At 43.4% G+C, this 22712-nt stretch overlaps 2 protein-coding genes across 3 annotated transcripts in view; one reads left to right on the top strand and one right to left on the bottom strand.

Moving 5' to 3' along the window:
• Positions 1-22712, top strand: part of CTNNA2 (catenin alpha 2) — a 1134503-nt gene that overhangs the window by 781802 nt on the left and 329989 nt on the right. The gene's annotated exons all lie outside the window — the stretch shown is intronic.
• Positions 1667-4636, bottom strand: LRRTM1 (leucine rich repeat transmembrane neuronal 1). Its single transcript, XM_004590712.3, has 2 exons — positions 3926-4636; positions 1667-3655 (listed from the first exon to the last, which is right to left on the bottom strand). Exon 2 carries the CDS (start codon positions 3594-3596, stop codon positions 2025-2027), a length of 1572 nt encoding a protein of 523 aa, XP_004590769.2. The 5' UTR covers positions 3597-3655; positions 3926-4636; the 3' UTR covers positions 1667-2024.

Below are 22712 nucleotides of genomic sequence, written 5' to 3'. Positions count from 1 at the left end.
TGGGTGTTATGCGCACAGTCTGCGTCATCATGCCATGTTTTAATTAAAAACAAAAGATGGTTAGGAAGAATAAGCTGGGGGGAGAGGAGCTCTCTCTGGAGCCTTAACATCTTAAAGACATTTGCAAAATACTTCTCTTGAAAGAGCCTCTTAGAAGCATATTTTGAAGCAGATTGGTTTCCCCTTGGGTGGAAGGGGAAACTACCAATAATTCTCAGCTTAAGTAAACCTGGTGATGGCATTCTGCATTTCAGAAAGCTGAGTTCTTGCCTCTTTAGGTGGGTCCTTGGAGGCATTTGCAGTTTGGAGGAGGGAGGGGGGAAGGTGGGTGGTGAAGTCTGTGCCCCTCCCCATCCCTGTCTGCTATTTTGACTTTGCTCTTAAAACAGGAAATAAAAAAGGAAAGAGAGAGAGAGAGATGCCAGTCTTTAGTATCAGTTAGAGGAGTGAGAGAAAGACTTCTGGACGTGGGCAACATTGGTTCAGTTTCACCATCTGCCATCCATGACAGTTTATTTCAATCATACATTTGCTTAAATTGTTAGCTGGCAAAAAAGACCCCTCCATTACATGCACACACCCTTCCCTGTACCCATCAGCTGCCACTACCCGTTCCCTCACTCTTTAATTAAGTTCAATTAAAAAAACACACACACAAAACCTCAGTGGCAAACCCCCAAATCTCTGAGGAGTGAGAAGGGGCAGTCGTTAATCCTGACACATAAAAAGTTAAAAAAAGGAAAAGAAAGCAAGAAAAAGAAAAACCACGCAGAAAACAAATATTACACAAAGGTGCAATCTGGGAAGAAACAGCCTTTTCATCCTGGATTCTCAAATTATTCCCAATCCCAATACGGAACAGAGATTCAAAGATGCTCTTTTTACCCTCCCCCCCCCCCCCTTGGCTGCTGTGCCCTGCCGGTCCCTAAAGGCATTTTTCCGAGGCAGAGAAGTTTCGCCTTTTCCCTTAGTAACTAGGAGTGTGCTAGCCCTGCTGGGGAGCCTCGGCTGGCTGCAGCAGTAGCAGTGTGCTCCAACCCTGAATCTTAGTATTCCACCTCCTTCCCCTCAGCCAGACCCAGGAGAGCGGGGCTAACGGGGCTGTCTTTAACATCGGTAGGTGGGATCAAGGGCCAAAAGGCTAGGGCTGGTGAGACACAGGCAGAGGACAATTAAGCAAACTAGTGGCATTAGGAGGTGAGATTTTTGAGCTGATTGAAAGATGGTTACATTAAGTTCAGAAATGGTTCTTGTTGATAAGAAAAACTGTCTGGCACTGCCTTTTAAAATGCCATTTGCAATGATCTCTACCATAAAGGCTGGGGCAGCTTGTCCACTCAGTCCTTAGGTCCACCTTCCATTCCTGTAAAGTGCTAAGATTGCAGTTCCCTCCCCCACTATCTAAAGGACCTTCCTTCCTTCTTTTTTCCTCTCTGTCAGTCCCTACTCTTGGCGAGGCCAATTAACCTGAATCATTCCACTGATGAGCTTTGTTTCCCCTTCTGGAAATTTCAAACTGAATCTACTTTGTCCCCTGGATTTCTGACTTTTCCCCTTGGCCTCTAGGCAAACCCATCCCTCAGCTCCCACCCCAAGGAAATTCATTAACTGTTGCTTCTCCTTATAACACAGGTAACAATTCATTTAGGTTACACCAGTCTGTAAAAACTGTAAATGCTATTTTATTTTAAACATTTTAGTTTACAAAAAAAAATCAATGATTGGTACCTTTTTACACTCTCAGATTCCTGAATATGGACAGATCTTCAAAGGGAGGAAGGAGTTCTCATATGAAATTTAAGATAGACTGTCCAGAAGGTTGTGGGATGGGATTTTTGTTGTGTTTTTTTTTTTTAAGACACAATAAAGCTAAAATATCAAGTCTCTGGGAAAGATCCCCTTACAGTTTCAGTCAAGGAGCGAATCAGAGCACAGACTAGGAGACCCAAGCCTGCTACTCTTGCCGGCCCGCCCAGCTGCCCAGGCTTATTTGGTAGCGCAGGGGTTGACAGCCACAGGGACGCTCACACCTCGCATTCCCTCGCGGGCTGCTGGTGGCAGGTGCAGGAGCCGTACTCGTTGATGATCACCAGCGCTCCTTCAATGTGGTTGGGTTTGTAATCAACATAGTATTCCTGGGCAGACATGGCAGCCATCTGATGCATGGTCTGTTTCTGCTTTTGCTTCCTGCGCTGCGTGGCAAAGCACTGTCTGAGCTGCCTGAGGCTGGCTGGGAAACACTTCCAGGACACGTAGAGTACCAGGACCACGATAAGGAAGGAGAAGATGAGGGCCATGGTGCCGGTGACCACCTTGTGGATCTGGACGGCATTCTCGGCATGCTCCCCGGCTCCCGGGAGAGCCACAGTGGCCGGCTCCAGCGTGCCATCGCGCTGCCCCTCCTCGCCGTTGGCCAGCGTGGTGGCCGGGGTGGCAGGAGGTCCCAGGTCACTGTGGTTGGTGACAGCCGAGAGCAGGTGGCCGCTGGTGGGCTCGGCCCCATCCTCGCACAAGTGGAAGGCATAGACGGCATCCAGCACGTCCTCGCCCTGTGCGTACTCCGGGCTGGCACACTGCAAGTTGCCGTCATAGCGCCCCTGGAAGTTGCTGAGCCACGAGGCCAGGGCGCACACGTTGCGCCCGCAGTCCCACAGGTTCCCAGCCAGAGTGATGCTAGTAAGGGACTTCCACGAGTTGAGGATACGGGGTTCGACGTAGGTGAGACGGTTGGAGTCCAACTGCAGGGACTGCAGGTGCGGCACGGTTTCAAAGACATGGGGCTCCATGTACTCAATCTCGTTACCCGACAGGTCCATTTTCTCCAGGTTCCAGACCCAGTCCAGCGAGCTGACCACAATGGCCACCTTGTTCCTCCTCAGGCAGAGAGAGTGCAGGGAGATGAGGCGCGGGAAGTGGGCGAAGTTCACCTTGACTAAGTCGTTGTGCTCCAGGTGCAGCTCAGTGAGCTTGAACAAGCCTGCGAAAGAGTTGCGCGCCAGGCTCTTGAGCTGATTGTATCCGATGTCGAGAAACTTAAGGCTGCGGCAGTCCTGGAAAATACGCACGGGCACGAACTGGATGGCGTTGGCCCGCATGTGCAGTGTTGTGAGCTTCCGCAGCCCATGGAAGAGGTCGGGCGCCAGCGCCTGCAGCTTGTTGTAGGAGAGGTCCACGCTGCGCAGGTTGGGCATGGGCCGGAAGGTGGTGTTGGCCAGTTGGGTGATCTGGTTGGAACTCAGCGTGAGTTCCTTAACTCGGCGCAGTTTCTGAAAGGCGTCCCCCTGCACCGAGCAGATGTGATTGTGATCCAGATAGAGCCACGTGAGCTGCATTAACCCCGTGAACTGGCCGGCGCGCAGCTCCGAGAGGCTGTTGTAGCGCAGGGACAAGCCCAGCAGGCCGGACAGGTTGTGGGGCGCCTCGGTGAGGTTGAGCGCCTCGCAGTACAGCAGCCGCCCCTCGCACCGGCACAGCTGCGGACACCCGCTGGGGGCGGCGGGCAGCATCTGAAAGCAGGCCCCCAGCAGACACAAGACCACCCCCGAGGGCCTCCTCAGCAGCCAGTATAGACAGAGACCGAGCAGCAGGAAATCCATTAGCGAGAATCTTTCCAGAGAGACTGGAGACTGTCCATTGGAAGCGCTCGGTCAGAAATCTACATCATATTTTATTCCGAGGGAGGGGGAGCGGGGGAGGGGGAGAAAAGGGCAAAAATCAAATAAATAGATGGAAATAAAGAAGGACCCCCCCCTCCCCAAAACCACACGTTCACCTCAACGCATGCAGAAAGCTGGCAGCATGGAAAGTTCACAGCAACGGAAAGATCAAAGAGATGGTGATTTGGTCCATGTTAGATGCTGCAGCAAAGAAAAGGAAGGAAAAAAAATCTTCGGGAAAGAATTTAATTAAAAAGTGTCTTACCCACCCTTTTCCAGAGAGTGACAACCTCCATTCAGCTGCTCCCTTTGTGTGCGGGCTAATTATATGCAGGGCGATAGAAGACCCCTCTGTGTTTCCGAGGCAGCCCCGGTCCGTGGCCGGCGGATCTGGCAGGCGCACAATGTCTCACTTTGCTGCTCGGCTCCGGGCTGCAAGGGCGGCGGGTGAGGCGGGGAGGCGACTTCTAGGACCCGCAAGTTTCCCAACTACGTGCTGGAGCCTGGGCTTTGCCTTCCTGCCGTCGTCCTTTCCCTCTGCAGTTCGGACTGTGACGCGGTGGGGGAAAAAACTCCAAACTCGGGGCTCGCGACTCCCCGGGATTTGACAGTCTGGTTAATGTCCGTCATTGGAAAGAACCAGTGACCGGCGCCACCTTTCACTCCGCCGAGACCGCCGGCCATTCGCGCCCTGGGCAGCTGCAGAGAACAGGCTCGCTCATGCTTTGCGGGCGGCGGCGCGGGGAGCAGCGAGCGGCGCCCGGCTCCTTCCCTCCACCAGGCAGTGTGCGGCGCGAGCTTGCACAGGCACCTACTGCTCACTGAGTGTCGTAAGCTGCTCGCGATTGTGCGTCTCCCGGTGCACCTCAGACATGGGCAGATTGAAAAGGGGTGGGCATAAAACGAACATTTTTACCGAACCACTAAAGTAATATATGTCCTTTGATGAAATGGAAAACACTTGCAGCTTTTTTTGGTCTATATTTCAAAAGAAAAAAAAATATTTCGTGCTCTTCCACTTCCTTTTTGGGGATCTTTTCCCCACCCCCAACCCAACCCCCACCCCATCTCCTAAAAGCTATCTGTGCGTAAGAGATACGTAGCAATCTGTAGAGAAATCAACATTTGGTCCTTTGCTTTACAGAGGCATCTTCAGAGAAGCTTGGCCATGCTTCCCCCCCCACCCCACCCGCCTTGTGAGAGCCGGGAGTTGTGAGGTCAGACAGCCTTTTTCCGTGGTGGATGGGGAGATGCTTTCCAAACCCACCCCCATTTTGGGAAGCTCTCCCAGTCCTGGTGGTGTGAGATCCAGTGTGGCAGAAACGGGTATCTGTGTGCAGGGAGACTTGCCTGAGCTCCTGCGGGGGCTTCAGCCATCTCCATAGGTGTCTGTGGTGCACAGGATGGGTTAATTAAGATTCTGCTGCCTGACATGGGAAGGACTAATCCTGACGTGTGTTGTTCATGGTCATTCCCAGGCCCTGCAGTATGTCCCACCCCAGGAGAGTGTACTAGAAAATGTGCAGGGAAGAGGTTGCTTAAACCTGCCCCTTGCTGTGCACACACCCCTTATTCAGCCTTGAGACTCCTGAATTGTGTCACTTCCTCTCCCAGTAGGAAGAAACACCTTTGTCAGATTATTTCCTTTTACTGACTGACAGATAGAAGCCTTTAAGGTGAACTCTTCCCTCTTGTTCCAACTAGTCCAGAGGGGTCTGCGCTGCTCCTGTCAGGGACCTGTTGACCATCTGTTTTTTTTTTTTAAAAAAAGCTTCAAAGCTGGCAAAGATGGCTGAATAAACCTGCTGGAAAGGAATGTGGGCGAGCCTACCCTCATGACAAGGATGCCCCAGCAGGTGATGGGGAGAGTCACAGGTGCATCCCCAGGTCCTCTCTGAATTCCTATCAGTTTTGCCTGGAAGAAATGCAATATGAATGGGCATCATCTGCTGATAGTAATGAGGGTAGATGACCAGTGCTCCCAAGTGGGACAGCCTGGTGAAGTACCATCCAAACTGAATAGACAAGGGGATCGGAGTCGCCAAGGACTGGCGATACTTTTCAGAAAAGTCGTATGAACAGACGTATGAAGCATTTCATTTTGCATTCATCTAAGCTTTGGTCTGGTTGTTCATCACTGAGATACATCATTGAATTGGAATGAGCACCAATATGACATGAGCTAGACATCACATGTTCACTTAGGGGCTGGAAGAGACATCAGAAGATGAACCCATTTGGTTTTGCACATGACAAAGCTGAGCCAAGAGACATAGGAATTTATCCAAGGTTGTACAAAGAGCTTAGGGCTGGTGTAGCAGGGTGCCTTTGCTATTCCCTCAAAGTGGCAGTTGTCCTTTGCCATTCTTGATGATATTCCCTGCTTCACTCTTGCCTCCTACCTGACTTTGGACTGGGCACTTACAGGTTTTGCCCTGGCATCCTGAGTGTGCTGCAGAACACTTAACAGACAAACAACTTGACCATCAAGTAGTTTTGCCTCCTGCCAAGGCAATTATTCTGGACAGCATTGTAGCTGATTGAGCCATAAAAGCCAAAGAGTTGGGCCTGGGGGTGGAAGGGAGGGTGGACATTGGTGGGGTACACAGTGGCCAGCCACTCAGCAAGGACAGTGAGTGCAAACCAGCCAATCCCCATGGCTGCTAGGAAGAAAATCCCCCTAATGTGAGCAGCTTGGCAAGGTGGCAACGGAGGCTGCCAAATGGGCAACAAGAGGTCCTACTTTGGATGTCACTTGATTTGTAGAGCTGGTAAGAGAGGCAGCAGAGTTGAGTGTTGGCAAGGAAGAAAGAATCACATTAAATTCACTGCATTTATATGTGAGTTTTCTTCTAAGTATGCTACTCAAAGCTGAAACGATGCTTCTAGACTGTAATTAAGAAATATATATATGTATATATACACATACATATATATAGTATTCCCCTTCACATTATTATCCTGCAAATCATTTCATCTGTATGTTATCGTTAAGCCTTTCCCACCTCTAATATGGCAAGTTGTATCTTATCTACAGTTTTAAACCCCTTGGCAGAATCGTATACATTAACAGATTGAGATGAGCTTTATTGAAATTTAGCTATTCTAAGTCATCTAAGTTGCAGAATCCAATTTATTATGTATTTAAAGCGTACCCACACTGATTAAATCAATGCAAATTAGGTTAAAGAAGAACAACACGAATCAAGTGTTGCAGCAAAGTTGAGTCGAGAAACGACAACTTTTGAGTCACCAGAGCAAGTTGATATGGCTGTTTTTCACAAGTTTTAATTTCATGCTTCTGAGTGTCCAACATGCTAAAAAGGAAAGAAAAGGGAGGGGGGAACTCACCTAAGATTTTTTTTTCCCTGCTGTTTGTTGGTTCCCATCTTTACCTCTCTTGGAAGATCTTACTTCACCAGGTTGTTATGTGACTGGCATGCATACCTGATCTGTCTCTTCTAGGCAAATCACAGGTTTCTGTTGGCAAGTATGTCTTCTTTCCATGTTGGATTGCTGATGAAAGCTACTTTACGTGCTTTGGAGATATCCTTAACATTTTCCGCCTTTGTGTGAGGACAGAGCTTGAGCCCATCTTGCTGAACTGCAATAGCAGTAGTTCTAGTAGTTGGGTGTCAAGTACACTACACCAAGCCACCTTGCTAACTTACCTTTGGGAATAAAGAGCAGGTCTCCAACATAGAATCAGAAAGGATAAGAATCATGAAATTGTAGATTCAGCAAGGGGAAAGGGATTCTGGGATATACAAATGTGGACTGAATTTCCAAAACACAATCTGAAACTACAAAGAGATTAAACAGGGAAGCTCCTGGAATAAGCTTGGTGGAGCTGGAGTGGCCAGAACTACAGCTTGGAGAAGGGAGTATTGATTAATTCCTTCTCTCTTTGGCTTTGTTGATTAACCTTTGCCCAGTATAAACCCCTGCTTTTTCTTGGTTCTCCATGTTATGATGTGCAATGCAAGTTGGGAGAGTCATAAGCAAGTCTTTTTTGTGTGTCATTACCTCTCTTACTTTATTCCAACGGATGGCCACCTCAATTTGTTCATTTTAGACAACATAGTTTGTGGATGGAAAGGGGGAAATTCAGAAAGGCTAAAATGAACCCGCATTCTGGGGACTGGCTTTCTGTTAGTAGTCTTTGTCAATGTTCAAGGTAAGAGAAATTTGAGTGGCGATTTTAATGTTCTATTATAGCCAGGTCCAGCTTGGACCTTGATCTTTATGCTGTTGTCTTTAATTTTCAGTAGCAGTGAACCATGGCTTTTCTTTAAAAAGGAAACATTTAGAGGAATTGGGGGAGGGTGGGAGTCACAATTTTAAAGGGAGAGAATTAACTCTGTTGTTTCTGTAAGCACATGCCATGCAGCTGGCACTTTACAGAGAGCTGGGAGACACGCATGTGGAGTCTTTGGGTGAGCTCAAAGACTTCTCCCAGAAGAAAGCTTCAGGGAATGAAATCAGAAAGGGAGACCACTGTTCTTCTCAAACTATATACTCCTCTTATAATACGGCTGTATAACAGGTAAAGTATAAGATACTCTCTATACTCCAAGAATGATGTGAGTTATGGGAGGGGAAAAATTTAAAAATGCAACTTCCTGAGTCTGTCCTGTCACCGTGGGCCCTTCAGATTTTCTGTGCACTGGCACGCTCTGATCATAGCATGCTAAGCTTAGCTATTGTTTTATGCTCTCTCTATCTTTGTTTATTTCATTCTAATGCTTCTAAAATGCCCATGTCACATCTTCTCTGTGATCTCTTAAGGAAGTGATCCCTTAGTTTCTGAATGGCATTGGAACTTTGCCAATCTTGTAATTTCTTATGATAGTGTAGAACTCAGAGAACCCATGTGTATCTTGGAGATGAGAAGTGAAAAAGATCCCAGTTGGAATTCTTGCTTTTTTCATGTGACCCTGCAGATGTCACTCCTTTGTCAGTGATGTAGAACTCAGAATAGCTATCTTAATGAGTGGTTGAAGGAGTGTGGTCCTCGATCCAGCCCCTTGAATCTTCTTGGAAATGCAGAATCCCAGGCCTCTCTCAGGACCAAAGATTCAACCTGTAATTAAACTTGAGCCCCGGTAATTCATTATAGTTTGGGAAGCAGTCTGTGACAGCTTTCCCAAACTTTACCATGAAGAATGAGGGTACTTCCACAAGTACAATGAAAACTTGGAATGCAAGATAAGTTTAGGGCCCGGCATAGTAGCCTAGTGGCTAAAGTCTTAGCCTTGCATGCACCAGGATCCCAAATGGTCACTGGTTTAATCCTGGAAACTACACTTGCCATCCAGCTCGTTCCTTGTGGCCTGGGAAAGCAGTCAAAGACAGCACAAAGCCTTGGGATCCTGCACCCACCAGGGTGACCCAGAAGAAGCTCCTTGCTCCTGGCTTCGGATTGGCTCAGCTCCGGCCATTGTGGCCACTTGGAGAGTGAATGAGTGGACAGATCTTATTCTCTGTCTTTCCTCTTCTCTGTATATCTGACCTTCCAATAAAAATAAATAAATAAATCTTTTTTTTTTTTTTTAGAAAAAGATGAGTTTTTGTGCAAAATTTTTTGAAATACATGCTTGGTTTTTTCACAGCATGCATTTTCTGTGATTTCATATGCATAGATTTCAAGTTTTTTCACCAAAGAAATCCTTGAGTTCTATATTCCAGAATCTTCTTAAGTACTCTTGCATGTCAAAAGTGATATCCAACAATGAGTGATTTTCTAGTTTTATAAGTGAAAAATTAAAAGAACAGAAATATCGAATAAATATCTACTCTTGATAGCACAGCTAAGTTAGAAAAACAGAAAACTTTCTGAATCATGTCTCCTCTCCTATTAGATTTTAAATATGTAGAATACGAAGCCTGCATCTGTCACAGTCCCTAACACTTAACAGGCTCCTAATAAGGATTTGGCAACAAGTATACCTGGTACAGTCCTCGTATAGCTGTTAACTTCACTCTTAGCTGACTTCTTTCTCTGTTATCCTGGGAGAAGATGATCTGTCATCTAGCAAAAAAAACTTTGATTGCTTTTTCCTTTTATCTCCTTCAGCTTTTCTTTATTTTTTAAATTTTTTTCCTCTCTCCCTTGCTTGCTTCCTTCCTTTTTCCCTCCTCTCCTCATTTACTCCCTCCCTCCCTCCTTTCCCATATAGCTTGCTGGTACCACAGATAGAGAATCAGCTTGCTATGCGCCTTACCAACTCGAAGAAATTTATCTTTTAATACCATTTTCCATGAATTCTTTGAAGTATCCTCATGTTTGGGATGTGTGTTAACAACGAAACTAGTATGTCAAAACAATTTTGAAAATATACTCACATATTTAATTATAGTCTGAAGGTACATTTGATTTCAAATTTTATTTTAAATTGGCTGTCTCCATATCAGGAAATTTTTTAAGGTTCAATTTTTGTTTTAAGTTTTTTACTTTTATTTAAAAATGCAGATACAGTGAAAGAAAGAGACACACAGAGAAAGGTCTTTCATCCACTGGCTCACTCCCCAAATGGCTGCAGTGACTGGAGGTGTGTCAGTGTGAAGCCAGGAGCCAGGAGCTCAGGGAACCAAGCTGTCGGACCATCTTCTGCTACTTTCCCAGGCTATTAGCTGGGAGCTAGACTGGAAGTGATGTAGTAGGACTCAAACCAGCACCCTTATGGGATGCTGGTTCCACAGGCTGGCTTAATGTGCTGTGTAATCTGGCGCCAGGCCACGTTCAAATTTTTAAGCCCTATAGCAAAAGGTTGGTGCAGGAACCAGTGAATTTAATTATTTGTTTGTTTATTTATGTCAGGTTGTCAGAAATCAGGAAGATAATTAGACAACTTCATTCTTCTACTTTGTGTTAGCAAATAATCACTTCCTCATCCTAGTCACAACTGATGGAACGAAATTAATTCTGTGGTAACTTCTTTCTCTGATCCACCTTGACACTTAATTATCTTGTTTTATAGAATTTTCCAGATGTTACCAATATTGTCATAAATAAAATGAAAATTTCTATGGACATAAGTATTGTTTTCTTGCCTGTAGTGTTCTCTAATATCTTCCTCTAATGCTAAAGGATCCACTGTAACAGATCACATATAGAGAGCATAAAATAGTCGGATACCACTGATAAACACGTCTCTTCTTAGGGCAAAATTTTGGAGAAATCTAAAGTTTTGGAATTGAAATCACACATATTCATGCCGTTTATATTAGGCCTCCTTCTATAAATCTCTTTAATGTCAACTATCCCCCATCACCCATAAGCAATGAGTCTTCTGTGGTCAATTATCCTGATCAATTTGATTTCTTTATTTCTTTACCCAAACTGATACCATTCTCAGGGACTGCTTCTTAATTTCTCATAGACACTATGAGACTGACTTTTAGTTGGTTTAACATGCACTTTTGTTGCTGTTCCTGCTTTTGTTATTTAGTGGTAAGTCTGATGGAGGTTTAACTGATGAGATGCAGATTTAGGTTAAAAACAAAAAACAGCTCCTGCCCTCTGTGTCCTTGTGTCTGGAGAGGAGGGGAAGAGTCACAAAGCAAGAGCCACACACAATGGCAGAGTTGTAAGCCTGGGCTGCAGGTTAAATAGATACCTTCAGCTAGTTAGGCAGAGTCAGGCAGAGGAGTTATAAGCAAAGTCAGAGGAGTTGGCGCAATGGGAAAAGACACTCCAAAACCGAGGCAAAATGTGTCAATAAACAATGAATTTTTTTTGAAATGCACTGGGTTTGTGGAGAATAGGAGAAAAAAAAAAAGGAGACAGTGACATGAAGAGAAATGAGACCAAAATAGAGTGTGAAGACTTTCAACCAGGTCTATGCTTTCTAAAGGAAACAAATGTGTTAGAGATTGTGTGGAGCTAGATATAGATGACATTAGAAATGTTCAGGACATGACATTGTCATGAAGGCATGGAGAGCAAAGCTGTCGCCTGATACAGCATCCACTCCTGATCAGGCTCCCTGCTACCGGCCTGAGAAAAGCAGTAGAGGATGCCCTAAGTGTTTGGACCTATGCCACCTATGTGGGAAACCAGGATGAAGTTCCTGACTCCTGGGTTCAGTCTGGCAAAAAAAAAAAAAATCATTCTTGTGACCATCTAGGGAGTGAGCCAGCAGATGAAAAATCTCTCTCTCTCTCTCTCTCTCTCTCTCTCTCTCTCTCTCTCTCTCTCTTTCTCTCTCTCTCTCTCTGTCGTTGCCCATCTCTGTAATTCCGACTTTGAAAATAAATAAGTAAATTTTTTCAGGAAATATTCAGGGCATGTCAATAGTAGTTCTGCTTCAAGGTTGACAATCTTTTGATTGGCACGCTTTCTAAGAAGTAATTTAAGGTGCTTGCAATAAAATGGTTTGCTCTCAGGTAGAGGAGAAGCAAGGACAGGCAAGATGTGACAACAATTTCCGACACTGGGAGAGAAAAGCCACTAAAGATCTGTGCAGATGTAACAGCCAGACTTTCAGATCATGGAGGCTGTGGACTGTGTTCAGCAGCTAAAGTTGTTACAGTAGCAGCACATTCCAGTGAGAATGATTAGAACATGGCTGATGCACAATATAATATTTGTAGTTCAGAAAGGTAATGTGGGTAGAAGCTGGGTATTAGGAACTGATAGGTCTGTTACCTAGAGCCTATAGGTTATAATTAAAGGCATTCAAATACTAATACATAAAACCCTACTCCATCAGTAAGACATGATCCTTCAGGCTGTATTCAGCTTATGGAATACAAGACTGCAAAGCCTTGTTAAAATGTGAAGATTTTCCACAAGGAAGACTAGGGGAGAAGAAGCAGATTGCTTAGTAGGAAGAACAGTGTAAAATACATGAGAAACAGTGCCCATGTAAATAAAGATCAGCATTTGGTTGGCATGGCCATGGGACTGGCATTAACAGGAATTTCAAGCATGTTTGAAAAGGTGATGGCTGAGATGGATGGGTTTTGAGAGGATAGCAGGTGTTTAAGGATCATCAGCACTGGACAAGGATGCCTCACAAAGAGTATACTTGCACAGGAAGCATATAGCACTAGTGCTTTGTGCCTAAGGACTCTATGTCAATGTCTGGGTGACAGCAAGTGTACCCTTCCCAAATAGGCTGTGTTCTTGGCCACTTGTCACTTAGATTATTGGGCCTTCCATCATCTTAAACATTAGACAAAATGATGGCTGGAGATTTATGACCTTCAGAAGGCAGGTATATACTTGAATTTTAGCAGAATCTGAGACATCAGTAACTTAATGAAAAGAATGTTTGACGTGTAATGCTGTATTGGAGAGAAAAGTATTCTGCCATTTATAAATTGTGTAACTTGGGCATATAATTTAGCTTCTAAGCAGGACTGCTGAAAGGGGTAAGCATTTCTCAGAGTTGGTAAGATGCCTCTTGGGGTGCTGAGTTCTCGTCCCAACGAACACTCCCAATTCATTTTCCTACTAAATGCAACCTTCTCCCAGGGCTGAGGAACCAGGTGATGGCTCAAGTAGCTGGCTCTCTGCTACCCAAGTGGGAGACTCAGCTTGAGTTCCAGTCTTTTGGTTTTGGCCTGACCCTGCCACAGTACTTAGGAATGAAAAATCTTATCTGTTTCACTCTCACTTTCTCCACCCCTTTCAAATAAAAAAAAAAAAAAAGAAAACATGTTTATTAAAAAAATAATATATTCACCATAGTAAAATAAATTATAAAATTAGAAATAGCTCAAAAATTATAATAGTGACTTATATCAATTTTTATCATGTAAAAATACAATTATACCATGTACTTTGAAGATAAGTAGGAAAAAGAATTGTAAGCACAAATATCATGTGCTTGTACACTCTTAACTTTCTGTTTTAGGAGCTAAGTAATAAACCATAACAACAAAAGCTCAATGGTGATTATGGAAAAAATAGGAATTGTATCTATTTTATCAGTCTGTATGTCAGTGGAGGGCATCCTCTGTACGGCCAGGTGCATGGAAACCTGCTCTGATTGCTCAAGTGTTTATCGGCAGCTGGGGAACTAGCTGGAGACCAGATGATCCTGGATGGCTTCCCTCCTAGGATGGCAGTTGGCAGGCTGTGAACTGGGGTCTGCCTGACTGGCACTGTAGGCTGAGGCATCTCTGGTGTCCTCCATGTGGCATCTCCTCCTCGGACAAGCTGGTTCTGTTGCAATTGTGTGATCATTACTGGCTTCTAAGAGCAGGAAAAGAGAAGTCCCAGGGTGTGAGTACTTTTCAAGTCTCACCATCTGGCAGATTGCTGCTCTCTGTTGACCAAAGCAATTCATGTGGTCAACTTGACTGGAAGAGGAGAGAAATCGGCTCCATCTCTCCATGGGAAGGACAGAATTTATTGTCATTTTTATCAATTAAATGTAGCCATAATGGCTTAATGTTGCTACAACTGCAAATACAAAATGCTCTGAAGTGATTTTTTATTTCTCAAACCTTCATCTATAAACACCAAGAATCAGAGGGGTAAGCATTATCCACGGCTTGTTAGAAATGCGGAGTTTTAGACTCCACTCAAGACATATTGAATCAGAATCTACATTTTTACAAGATCCCCAGGTGATTCATAAACCCTGTAAGGTTTTAGAAGCACTATAGCTTTTTGCTATTTCTCAGAATTCTCTTTCCTAAGGTTGCTATGTTCTCCTGTTGAGTGATAGATCTTTGATTTTTAAAGGTGCCAGAACTGTTTCCTTCTGCACAATTGAAACAGAACAAACACAGGTTTAAGCAGTAAAACAGGTTGCTACACAGCATGAATAGCTGCAAAAAGACAGTATAACATTTTTCTGCTCAATTGTCCTTTGCCTATAAAAATAGCAATTTAAAATTAAAATAACAGTACATAAATATTTTAAAAAATTTGTATTTAACTAAGAAGCACAATTCAAATGTAGAGCAATATAAACTAGAAATAGCTATGCACATGCTTACCCAAACTGTCAATATCCCTAAACAATTTTTTTAAGATTTAGTTATTTTTATCAGAAAAGCAGATTTACAGAGAGAAGCAGAGACACAGAGAAGGGTATTCTGTCCATTGGTTCACTCCCCAAGAGGCCGCAACAGCCAGAGCTGAGCTGCTCCGAAGCCTAGGAGCCAGGAACCAGGAGCCAGGAGCCAGGAATTTCTTCCAAATCTCCCACGCAGATACAGGGTCCCAAGGCCTTAGACCATCATCCTCTTCTGCTTTCCTATGCCACAAGCAGGGAGCTGGATGAGAAACAGAGCAGCCAGTCCCTGCGCTGGCACCTATATGGGATCCCGGTGCTTGCAAGGTAAGGATTTAGACAATAGGCTATTGCTCTGAGTCCCCTACACAACTTTTTACTGGACTTTTTAAATTTTTTTTTTCAATTGAGAGATTGACTCTCGAGCTTTTAGTCCAAAGTTAAATATTTCTAGAATATGAGAAAATCACTGGATACTCTTTGCAACTTAATACAGTTAATGCTAAGATATCCTCAAAATCTTCATGGAAATATATATATACAATGAAAAACTGTATGGATATTAAGAAAGTATGCAGCAAAATAAGTGTTTTTAATTTCAGTTTTTTGAAGTCAGTATTGTGCTACTTGGGACATCTGTGTCTCATATCCAGGTCCCTGGTTGGAGTCCTGGCTGCTCTGATTCCAATCCAGCTTTCTACTAATGTGTGTCCAGGAAGGCAGCAAGTAATGGCTAAGGTACTTGGCTCTCTGTCACACACGGGAGATCTTTTTTTTCGTAAGATTGCTTTTATTTTTATAAGAAAGTCAGAATTACAGAAAGGAAAAACAGAGAAAAAGAGTTTCCATCTGCGGATTCACACTCCCCCAGTTGGCTGCAGTGACTGGAGCTGAGCCAATCTGAAGCCCGGAGCCTGAAGCCTCTTCTAGATCTCCCACATAGGTGCAGATTCCCAAGGTCTTGGGTCTTGCTCAACTGTTTTTTGTTTGTTTGTTTTTTCAGGCCACAAGCAGGGAGCTGGACTGCAAGTGAAGCAGTTGGGACACTAACTGGTGCCCATATGGGACGCCAGCACTTGAAGGTGCTGGCCCATAATAACTAAACCTTAAAGCAATGTTTTTCAAGAACTTACAGGTGTATCCTGGTAAGATCACCAGAATTTCTTAGGCATATGCAGATCCCTGGTCTGATCTTGTAGGAAATACTAACATACTATAGTTTTATGGCTTGCTTTTTCATTATACTCGGGAGGTGCTCTGAGCAGCTGGCATGGGGAGGTTAAACTTCGACAGTGTAAGTTTGTTTCAAGAGGCTGAATGATGATCAGTGACATCTAAAACACATGTAGCCTCTTCCGGCTTTGCCAGCTCCCAATATGGGCACAGATTTGAGTCCCAGTTGCTTCGCTTCCAATCCACCTTTGGGCTACTGCCACTGGAAAAGCAGAAGGGAATGGCCCACATAGGAGACTTGGATGAATGAAGCTCCTGGCTCCTGACTTCAGCTTAGTTTACCCTGAGCTAGTATAGCCATTTGGGTAGTGAACCCGATGGATGGGAGGTTTCTCTGTCTTCTTTTTGTCTCTCTTTATAACTGTGTCTTTCTAGTAAATAAATAAATCTTTAAAAAATGAAATAAACAAAATAAAATCGCATGTAGCTGTTTTCCACTTCTGCTTTGCTTTCAAGTGAAAAACACTATTTACACCTTCCATGCTTTCCTTGATGTTGTCTTTCTCCTGAAGACAGAATGAGAGAGAAATAGAGAGAGAGAGATTACAGCCTAATGTTGTCATTCTCCGATTTTTTGTTTGGGTTATTTTTTTCTTGGAATAGGACAACTTCTATTTTGAAAGGTTAACTCAACTATACCTACTTTGGAGTCCCATTCTCATCGGTCAGCTGGCCGATATGTCAGTCAACAGTGAAGAATATCTATTTCTTATAGAATATGCAGGCATATTCTAGTTCTGGAGAAGCAGAAATGCACAAGAGTGAGTAATCTTGTCAGTAAGCTGATAAGATAATTTTAGATACTGGTGATGCTAGGTAAAACTAAAATAGAACCATGCAGAAGAGAGAACTTGATGGAGAGTTGCTCCTTTACATAGTTAGATAAGTCATCCCTGAAGTAATGTCAAGAGCGTTGAATCCTGAATGATGAGGGAGGGGTCCTCATTACAAGCACCTCAAGATGTACATTCCAGGTAAAGGATACCACATGTGCCAAGGCCCTGGAAACCAAGATGAGCCAACATACAAGAGACTGTGAAAGTACAAGCATGCTGAAGCAAGCAAGATGCGGTTGAAGAGGTATAAAGGAGATTCTGAGGACAAAATATGCTTCCTTAAAGAATCAATCTACTTTCTTGTGAATATTCACTGATCACTTTACCAGTTCCATCAAACCTTATAGAGTGATTGGTCTATCTTAGGCACTAAATAAAAATGCTTTAGTATGCTGATTGCATACTTTCTTCAGTATCTGAAGAAATTCTATTTCCACCATGCACATAAGACAACCAAGACAGAAAACATAGTTTTTCTTATCACAACTTGTATTTATTTATTTATGTAAGATGAGTTTTCTGCACTCACTAGGCCCATTTATGGGATTTCTTAAGGAAACTATCAATCAGCTCTTTACTTCTGTATTTCTGTATAAGCTAAATGGTTCTCCCACAATCTTCCTTTCCCTGAGTTCATTCAGCATATAACCCAGCAAGAGGGGACATGTGTCCATTCAAACTTTACTCCTGGAATCCTAGTTCTCTTGACTAGCTTTCTAGCATCTTTTCTTATTTCCATAGTAACAGAACAGACTATCAAGGAGCACACACTCAGAAATCTCATTTTATATTTGGGGCTCTGATTTATTAGCAGATTCTTTAAACTCTCACTGCACTTACAACATTTATCTAAACATAACTCAGTGAAATAAATGAACTGATGATGATTGGCTTCATGTGGTGAATAGCAGTGGCCAAACCCATTATTCGCTCCTTCCTAGTAGGCCTCTGCTTCAAGCTGGTGGCTTTTCTTCATGGCCCCTAAGTAAACAGTTCCATTCAACATTGCATGGACTTGTGGGTTTTATATTGTCTTGCTGATTCTAGCATCCATTAAATTTCACCTCCTTCATAATAGCATCCGTTGCCACCCCATACTACCCTTATGCACACAAATCATATATCTGTATATATACCTATCAACTCATTGATCATATAATGGGTGTATCTTTGGTTGAATAGCTTATAGCGAATTACTAAGACGAGTAGGATGTTAAAGGTTCATTTCCACGCTTGGGAAATTGTGGTTAAAGGGAGGACAGAATCTTTTATCGAACCTGTCACAAATGGGAACTTGTCTTGATTACAGACCCATCAACTTGAACGGTCACTTAGATTCTTTTGACTATATGCACAGGACAGTCATGATCAAAGAGTAATGGCCTTCTATGAATAAATACTCATTCTTGTAAACAATTCTCTAAAAACATTTACATTTATCTACTGTACTTAATTTCAATAAAATTGATGTTTGAATGATATCTCCCAGTTTAGAATTGTGTTTAATGGGAGTCAACCACTTGCTTTCAGTATAATTATCTAACAAGGTCGGATTGGATACCAGCCAATTTGTTAAATTTATTGTTGTTTCAAATAGTTGTTTAACAAAGGTTGCTGGCATATTGTCAAAATGATTATATCCCTTTAAACTCAAACCAAATTTCCTTCCTTACATAACATGGTTGTTGTGAACATTGAAAAGACTTCATAGTTTTTTGTTTTTTTTTTTGAGATTCAAGTGAACCACTTGGGATATTGCTTAACTAATGTGGGCAGGAAAGTACTATTGCTTTGATGATTTTCCTCTTTCAAATTTCATAAGGGATAAAAAAGAAAGAAAAGATGCAATTCTGTGTGATGTGAGTGATATGGACATACCAAGATGTACTTGGGTCTCCAATCCCCAAATTTCTCATTGTCCCTGAACACAGTGTCCAAACTGGCAAAAGAATACTTGTTTACGGGCCCGGCGGCGTGGCCTAGCGGCTAAAGTCCTCACCTTGAAAGCCCCGGGATCCCATATGGGCGCCGGTTCTAATCCCGGCAGCTCCACTTCCCATCCAGCTTCCTGCTTGTGGCCTGGGAAAGCAGTTGAGCACGGCCCAATGCATTGGGACACTGCACCCGCGTGGGAGACCCGGAAGAGGTTCCTGGTTCCCGGCATCGGATCGGCGCGTACCGGCCCATTGCGGCTCACTTGGGGAGTGAATCATCGGATGGAAGATCTTCCTCTCTGTCTCTCCTCCTCTCTGTATATCTGGCTGTAATAAAATGAATAAATCTTTTAAAAAAAAAAAAGAATACTTGTTTACAAAGTAAACTATGTGGCATTTATCACACACCTAACTGTAATGGTGTCAGAAGGCTTAAATGGAGACATATTCCAAAGTTTTTCAGAAATGCAACATTCTATTTGACAACATTAGCAACTCTAACTGGAGCCTTCTGCAGCAGTGAGCATCTCGCTTCCTGTAGCCTGCTGTTGGGAAATGGGGCAAGGTTTTTCATCTGGCTTTAGAATTGGCAAGAGGGGAATTGCATGTTAATAGAGTAATAATCAGAGTGTCAAAGAACAATATTGCTCTCATTTTAGCATTTGATAGGTATCTTAAACTCGGACATTATTTTTCAGCCATTAGATATTTTTAAGCAACTTAGATTTGGTGAGTTAACTAGCAGGATACATATTTCTTCATCCATAGAATGATATTAATGTTCTTGCTTTATGGCACTACTTTAAGGAAAATTAACATAAGACGACACACATACAGTTAGCTTTAAAGTTACATCCTACAGTTCTAAGATATTTTTGTTGTTTTTGTCAGTTTTGTAAGGACTGCTCCTAAAATCATAGCACTACATTTGGCATTGTCATTTGTCCTCCCCTTTGGCCAAATGGCTTCATTTCTCAGCAAAATGGAGATCTGTATTGGAAGTGAACTTGGGAGTATTTCTTCATCTTCATTTTTCTCATTTGACTTCAGCAGCCCTTGTACTCAGCTCTAGGATCTAGCTCTAGTTTACCTCGTCTGAAATATGATATAGTAGTGAGTTGTTTGCCTAGCAGGATCGAGTGAGAAGCAGACAGAACATCTGAAATCACCCACAGGTGACAGTCATGTGGAAGGATAGCTATCCATTTCAATTGTTCCTCTTTTTTAAAAAAAAGATTTATTTATTTGAACAGCAAAGTGTACAGAGAGGGAGGGAGAGACAGAAAGAGAAAAATCTCTCCACTGGTTCACTCTGCAAATTGCCACATTGGCTGGAGCTGGGCCATTCTGAAGCCACTGGTGTCCACATAGGATGCCAATTTTGCAGGAGGCAGGTTTACCCTTTAAGCTACCCTGCTGGCCCCATCCATATCATTTCTTAGTGTCGAGTATGCTGTGAAGAGAGGTGACTCTAAACAATCACTTGATTAGGGGTGGTCATTTGGCATAGTGATGAAGATGCTATTGATGATACTTACACCCCACATTAGAGTGCTGAGGTGTGAGTTCCAGCTCTGCTCCTGGTTCCTGCCAGCTCTGCTGCAGCTTCCTGCCAGTCCACACTTGTGGAGGCAGCAGGTAACAACTCAGTTTGCTGAGACTTTGTTGCTTATGTAGGAAACCACGATTCCCATGTATCCACATTTAGGGCAGTGATGTCTTTAATGCAGCACAGGGAAGAACAACCTTAACAATCCCTGCTTCAACAAAGTAGTTCCTCCAGAAAACAGTATCAGTATTCACTCATTCGAGTATATATTGAGGCTGTTTTCTAGAGTGTTAAATGATACAGATGGATGAATATAAAGATAAATTTGATATGATAGGCTCTCTGATATATAAAAGTTAGCAGATTTCATGGAAAGGTTTTGGAGATTTCACTGCAGGGAAAGATGGCACCAGGAGAAAGGAGGAGTTAAAATAGGCATGACAGATGGTGAGGAGATCCTGGGCCAAACTATGCCCAGGGTAGGGGCTACTGGATTAAGTATACCTGAGGGGAACATGCGTAGAGATGAGTTGAGCTAGCTGCGTTAAGAACAGTTAAGTTGTCTTGAGCATGTTATTTCTTTGTATAATGAGTCCATAGAATGTAAACAAATGAACTACAACCAGGGATAACTGGTGGAATCAATTCTATTTTTCTTACACCTATCATGTGGACTTAAAAAAAAAACACTATTCTTTTCTAATATATCAAAAGGCTGTATATTCTAATTCAGGTAATTGTGGCAATGAATTAGTTTGGTGCTTGAGTGTCTGTATCCAAGTGTGGGTTCTGATGAATGACAAATTGCTGTATCACCAGTGGTGGGAAATATTCATGTAAATAGAGTGTTTAAGGTGACCTTATTTAATCAATACCTTATTTCTGCTAACATGTTTTGTGAGACCAACCCTGGCATGGTGGGTAATTTATACTCAAAGGAAAATGACCGCCTGTCCGAGGGAGCTCTGTATTTTGTTAAAGGTGTATTAGCCTCCAGGGAAGATTGGATATTCCTCTTGGGACAGAAACAACAAAACAAAATATATTTCAAATGTGTATGTATTTTTTCAGAGGTAATTTGACACATTGCTGTATAGGCTGAATTACACAGAACCGCTTTATCAGAACACTTGGCTCATTTTCTTTCTTTCTGGAGCAAGTTAATTACCATCTGATAAGCATGCTTTAATTCTCTTCTTTCCGGTCCACGACCAGGCTTTTTATTAGTTGGAGACACTAAATCAAACTCAGGATAGGTCATTGCCAATACAATATCAGGAGATGAAAGTTTAAGTAATCCAGCGGCTACCCCAAGCCCTTCATTTCATGTGTTCTGCATGAATGAAATGGGTAGACTTCTCTGCTGCAACTGGAGCGATGGTGCCTTCCACAGCTCACTCTGCGTGGTGCCACTTCCCTGGAAGCCAATGAGCCTATTTACCATTGTCATAGTAACACACAATTCGGGCCCACGTAAACTTAATCCAGAGAATCAATTGTTCCCTTGCCTGGGCGGCTGCGCTCCCCGCAAAGCTGCCTGCCACCCCTGGATTCCCGCAGCTTGTGTACTGCGCGCCGCGGGGGCAGAGAGGTTCCACGCGCCAGCCTGGACTAGGCTCACAGGCACTGCTGCAAAGCCAGGTCGCTGCGGGCGTTACCAGGAAGATTACTAATGCATGCCAGCAGAGACAGGTGCCGGCGTTGCCGAGTCACACTGAAACGGAGTCACGTTGATTGGCATTTTAGCAGGGAAGGAAGATTCTCTTACCCTTCAATGCCTCTTGGAAGCCAAACTCCAAAACCAGCCAGACCTGTGCTAGAAGCAAATAAGAACCCCACATTCACACAAAAGCGTGGTGGCCCCACCCCTTGCCATTCCAGGCAAACTGAGACGTGGTCCTACAGATGCCCTGCCTCTCAGCTGTGCCCAGAGTGGGTGCCAGTACCACCCTTGTCACTGTCCACTGGTAACATCTTTTCTTCTTTTCATTGAATTCTTTGCCCCCAAATTGCATGACACCCTGGCATCACTTGGGAGAACATTGGGTTTTGACCAACGCAGTCCCAGCTACTGATACAGTGGGGCGTCAGGAATTCTGATCTGCATCCTGATGGGGGAATAGTTTCCATAGATCTTTTCTCCCTTCCATTGTTAGCTTCTCACCCTGTTTCTTGTTCTTTCTTCCTTGCCTGCTTTCTCCTAAGTTTACCTCCTACTTTCTCTTGCTAAATTCTGTTGGCTTTTGTCTTTCTGTATTTTGATTTTCTCTCTTTATATTTTTATTTTCTTTACTCCTTTCTGTTTCCCCTGCTTCCCTCCCCACTTCCTTCCACCCTACCTCTGTTCTTCCTTCTCTATTCCTCCATTTCCTTTTGCTGAATCTATATATCTCACTTACCTCCATAGGGTTCAGGTGAGGTTACAAATTTCTTGGCATCTCCATGACTTTCCAAGACACAAGCTTGTCGCATCATAGCTTACAAGATTCCTAGGTGTGGGACAGAAATAAGGGGTTGATCCTCACCCCCTT

Source organism: Ochotona princeps, chromosome 8 (genome assembly GCF_030435755.1).
Source record: "Ochotona princeps isolate mOchPri1 chromosome 8, mOchPri1.hap1, whole genome shotgun sequence".
Taxonomy (NCBI): Eukaryota; Metazoa; Chordata; class Mammalia; order Lagomorpha; family Ochotonidae; genus Ochotona; species Ochotona princeps.
Note: the sequence above shows the minus strand (reverse complement) of the source record. Positions and strands in the feature narration are given on the sequence as shown.

Coding starts and splice junctions, on each gene's coding strand:
- LRRTM1 (XM_004590712.3), bottom strand. CDS start 3,596: ATGGATTTCCTGCTGCTCGGTCTCTGTCTATACTGGCTGCTGAGGAGG.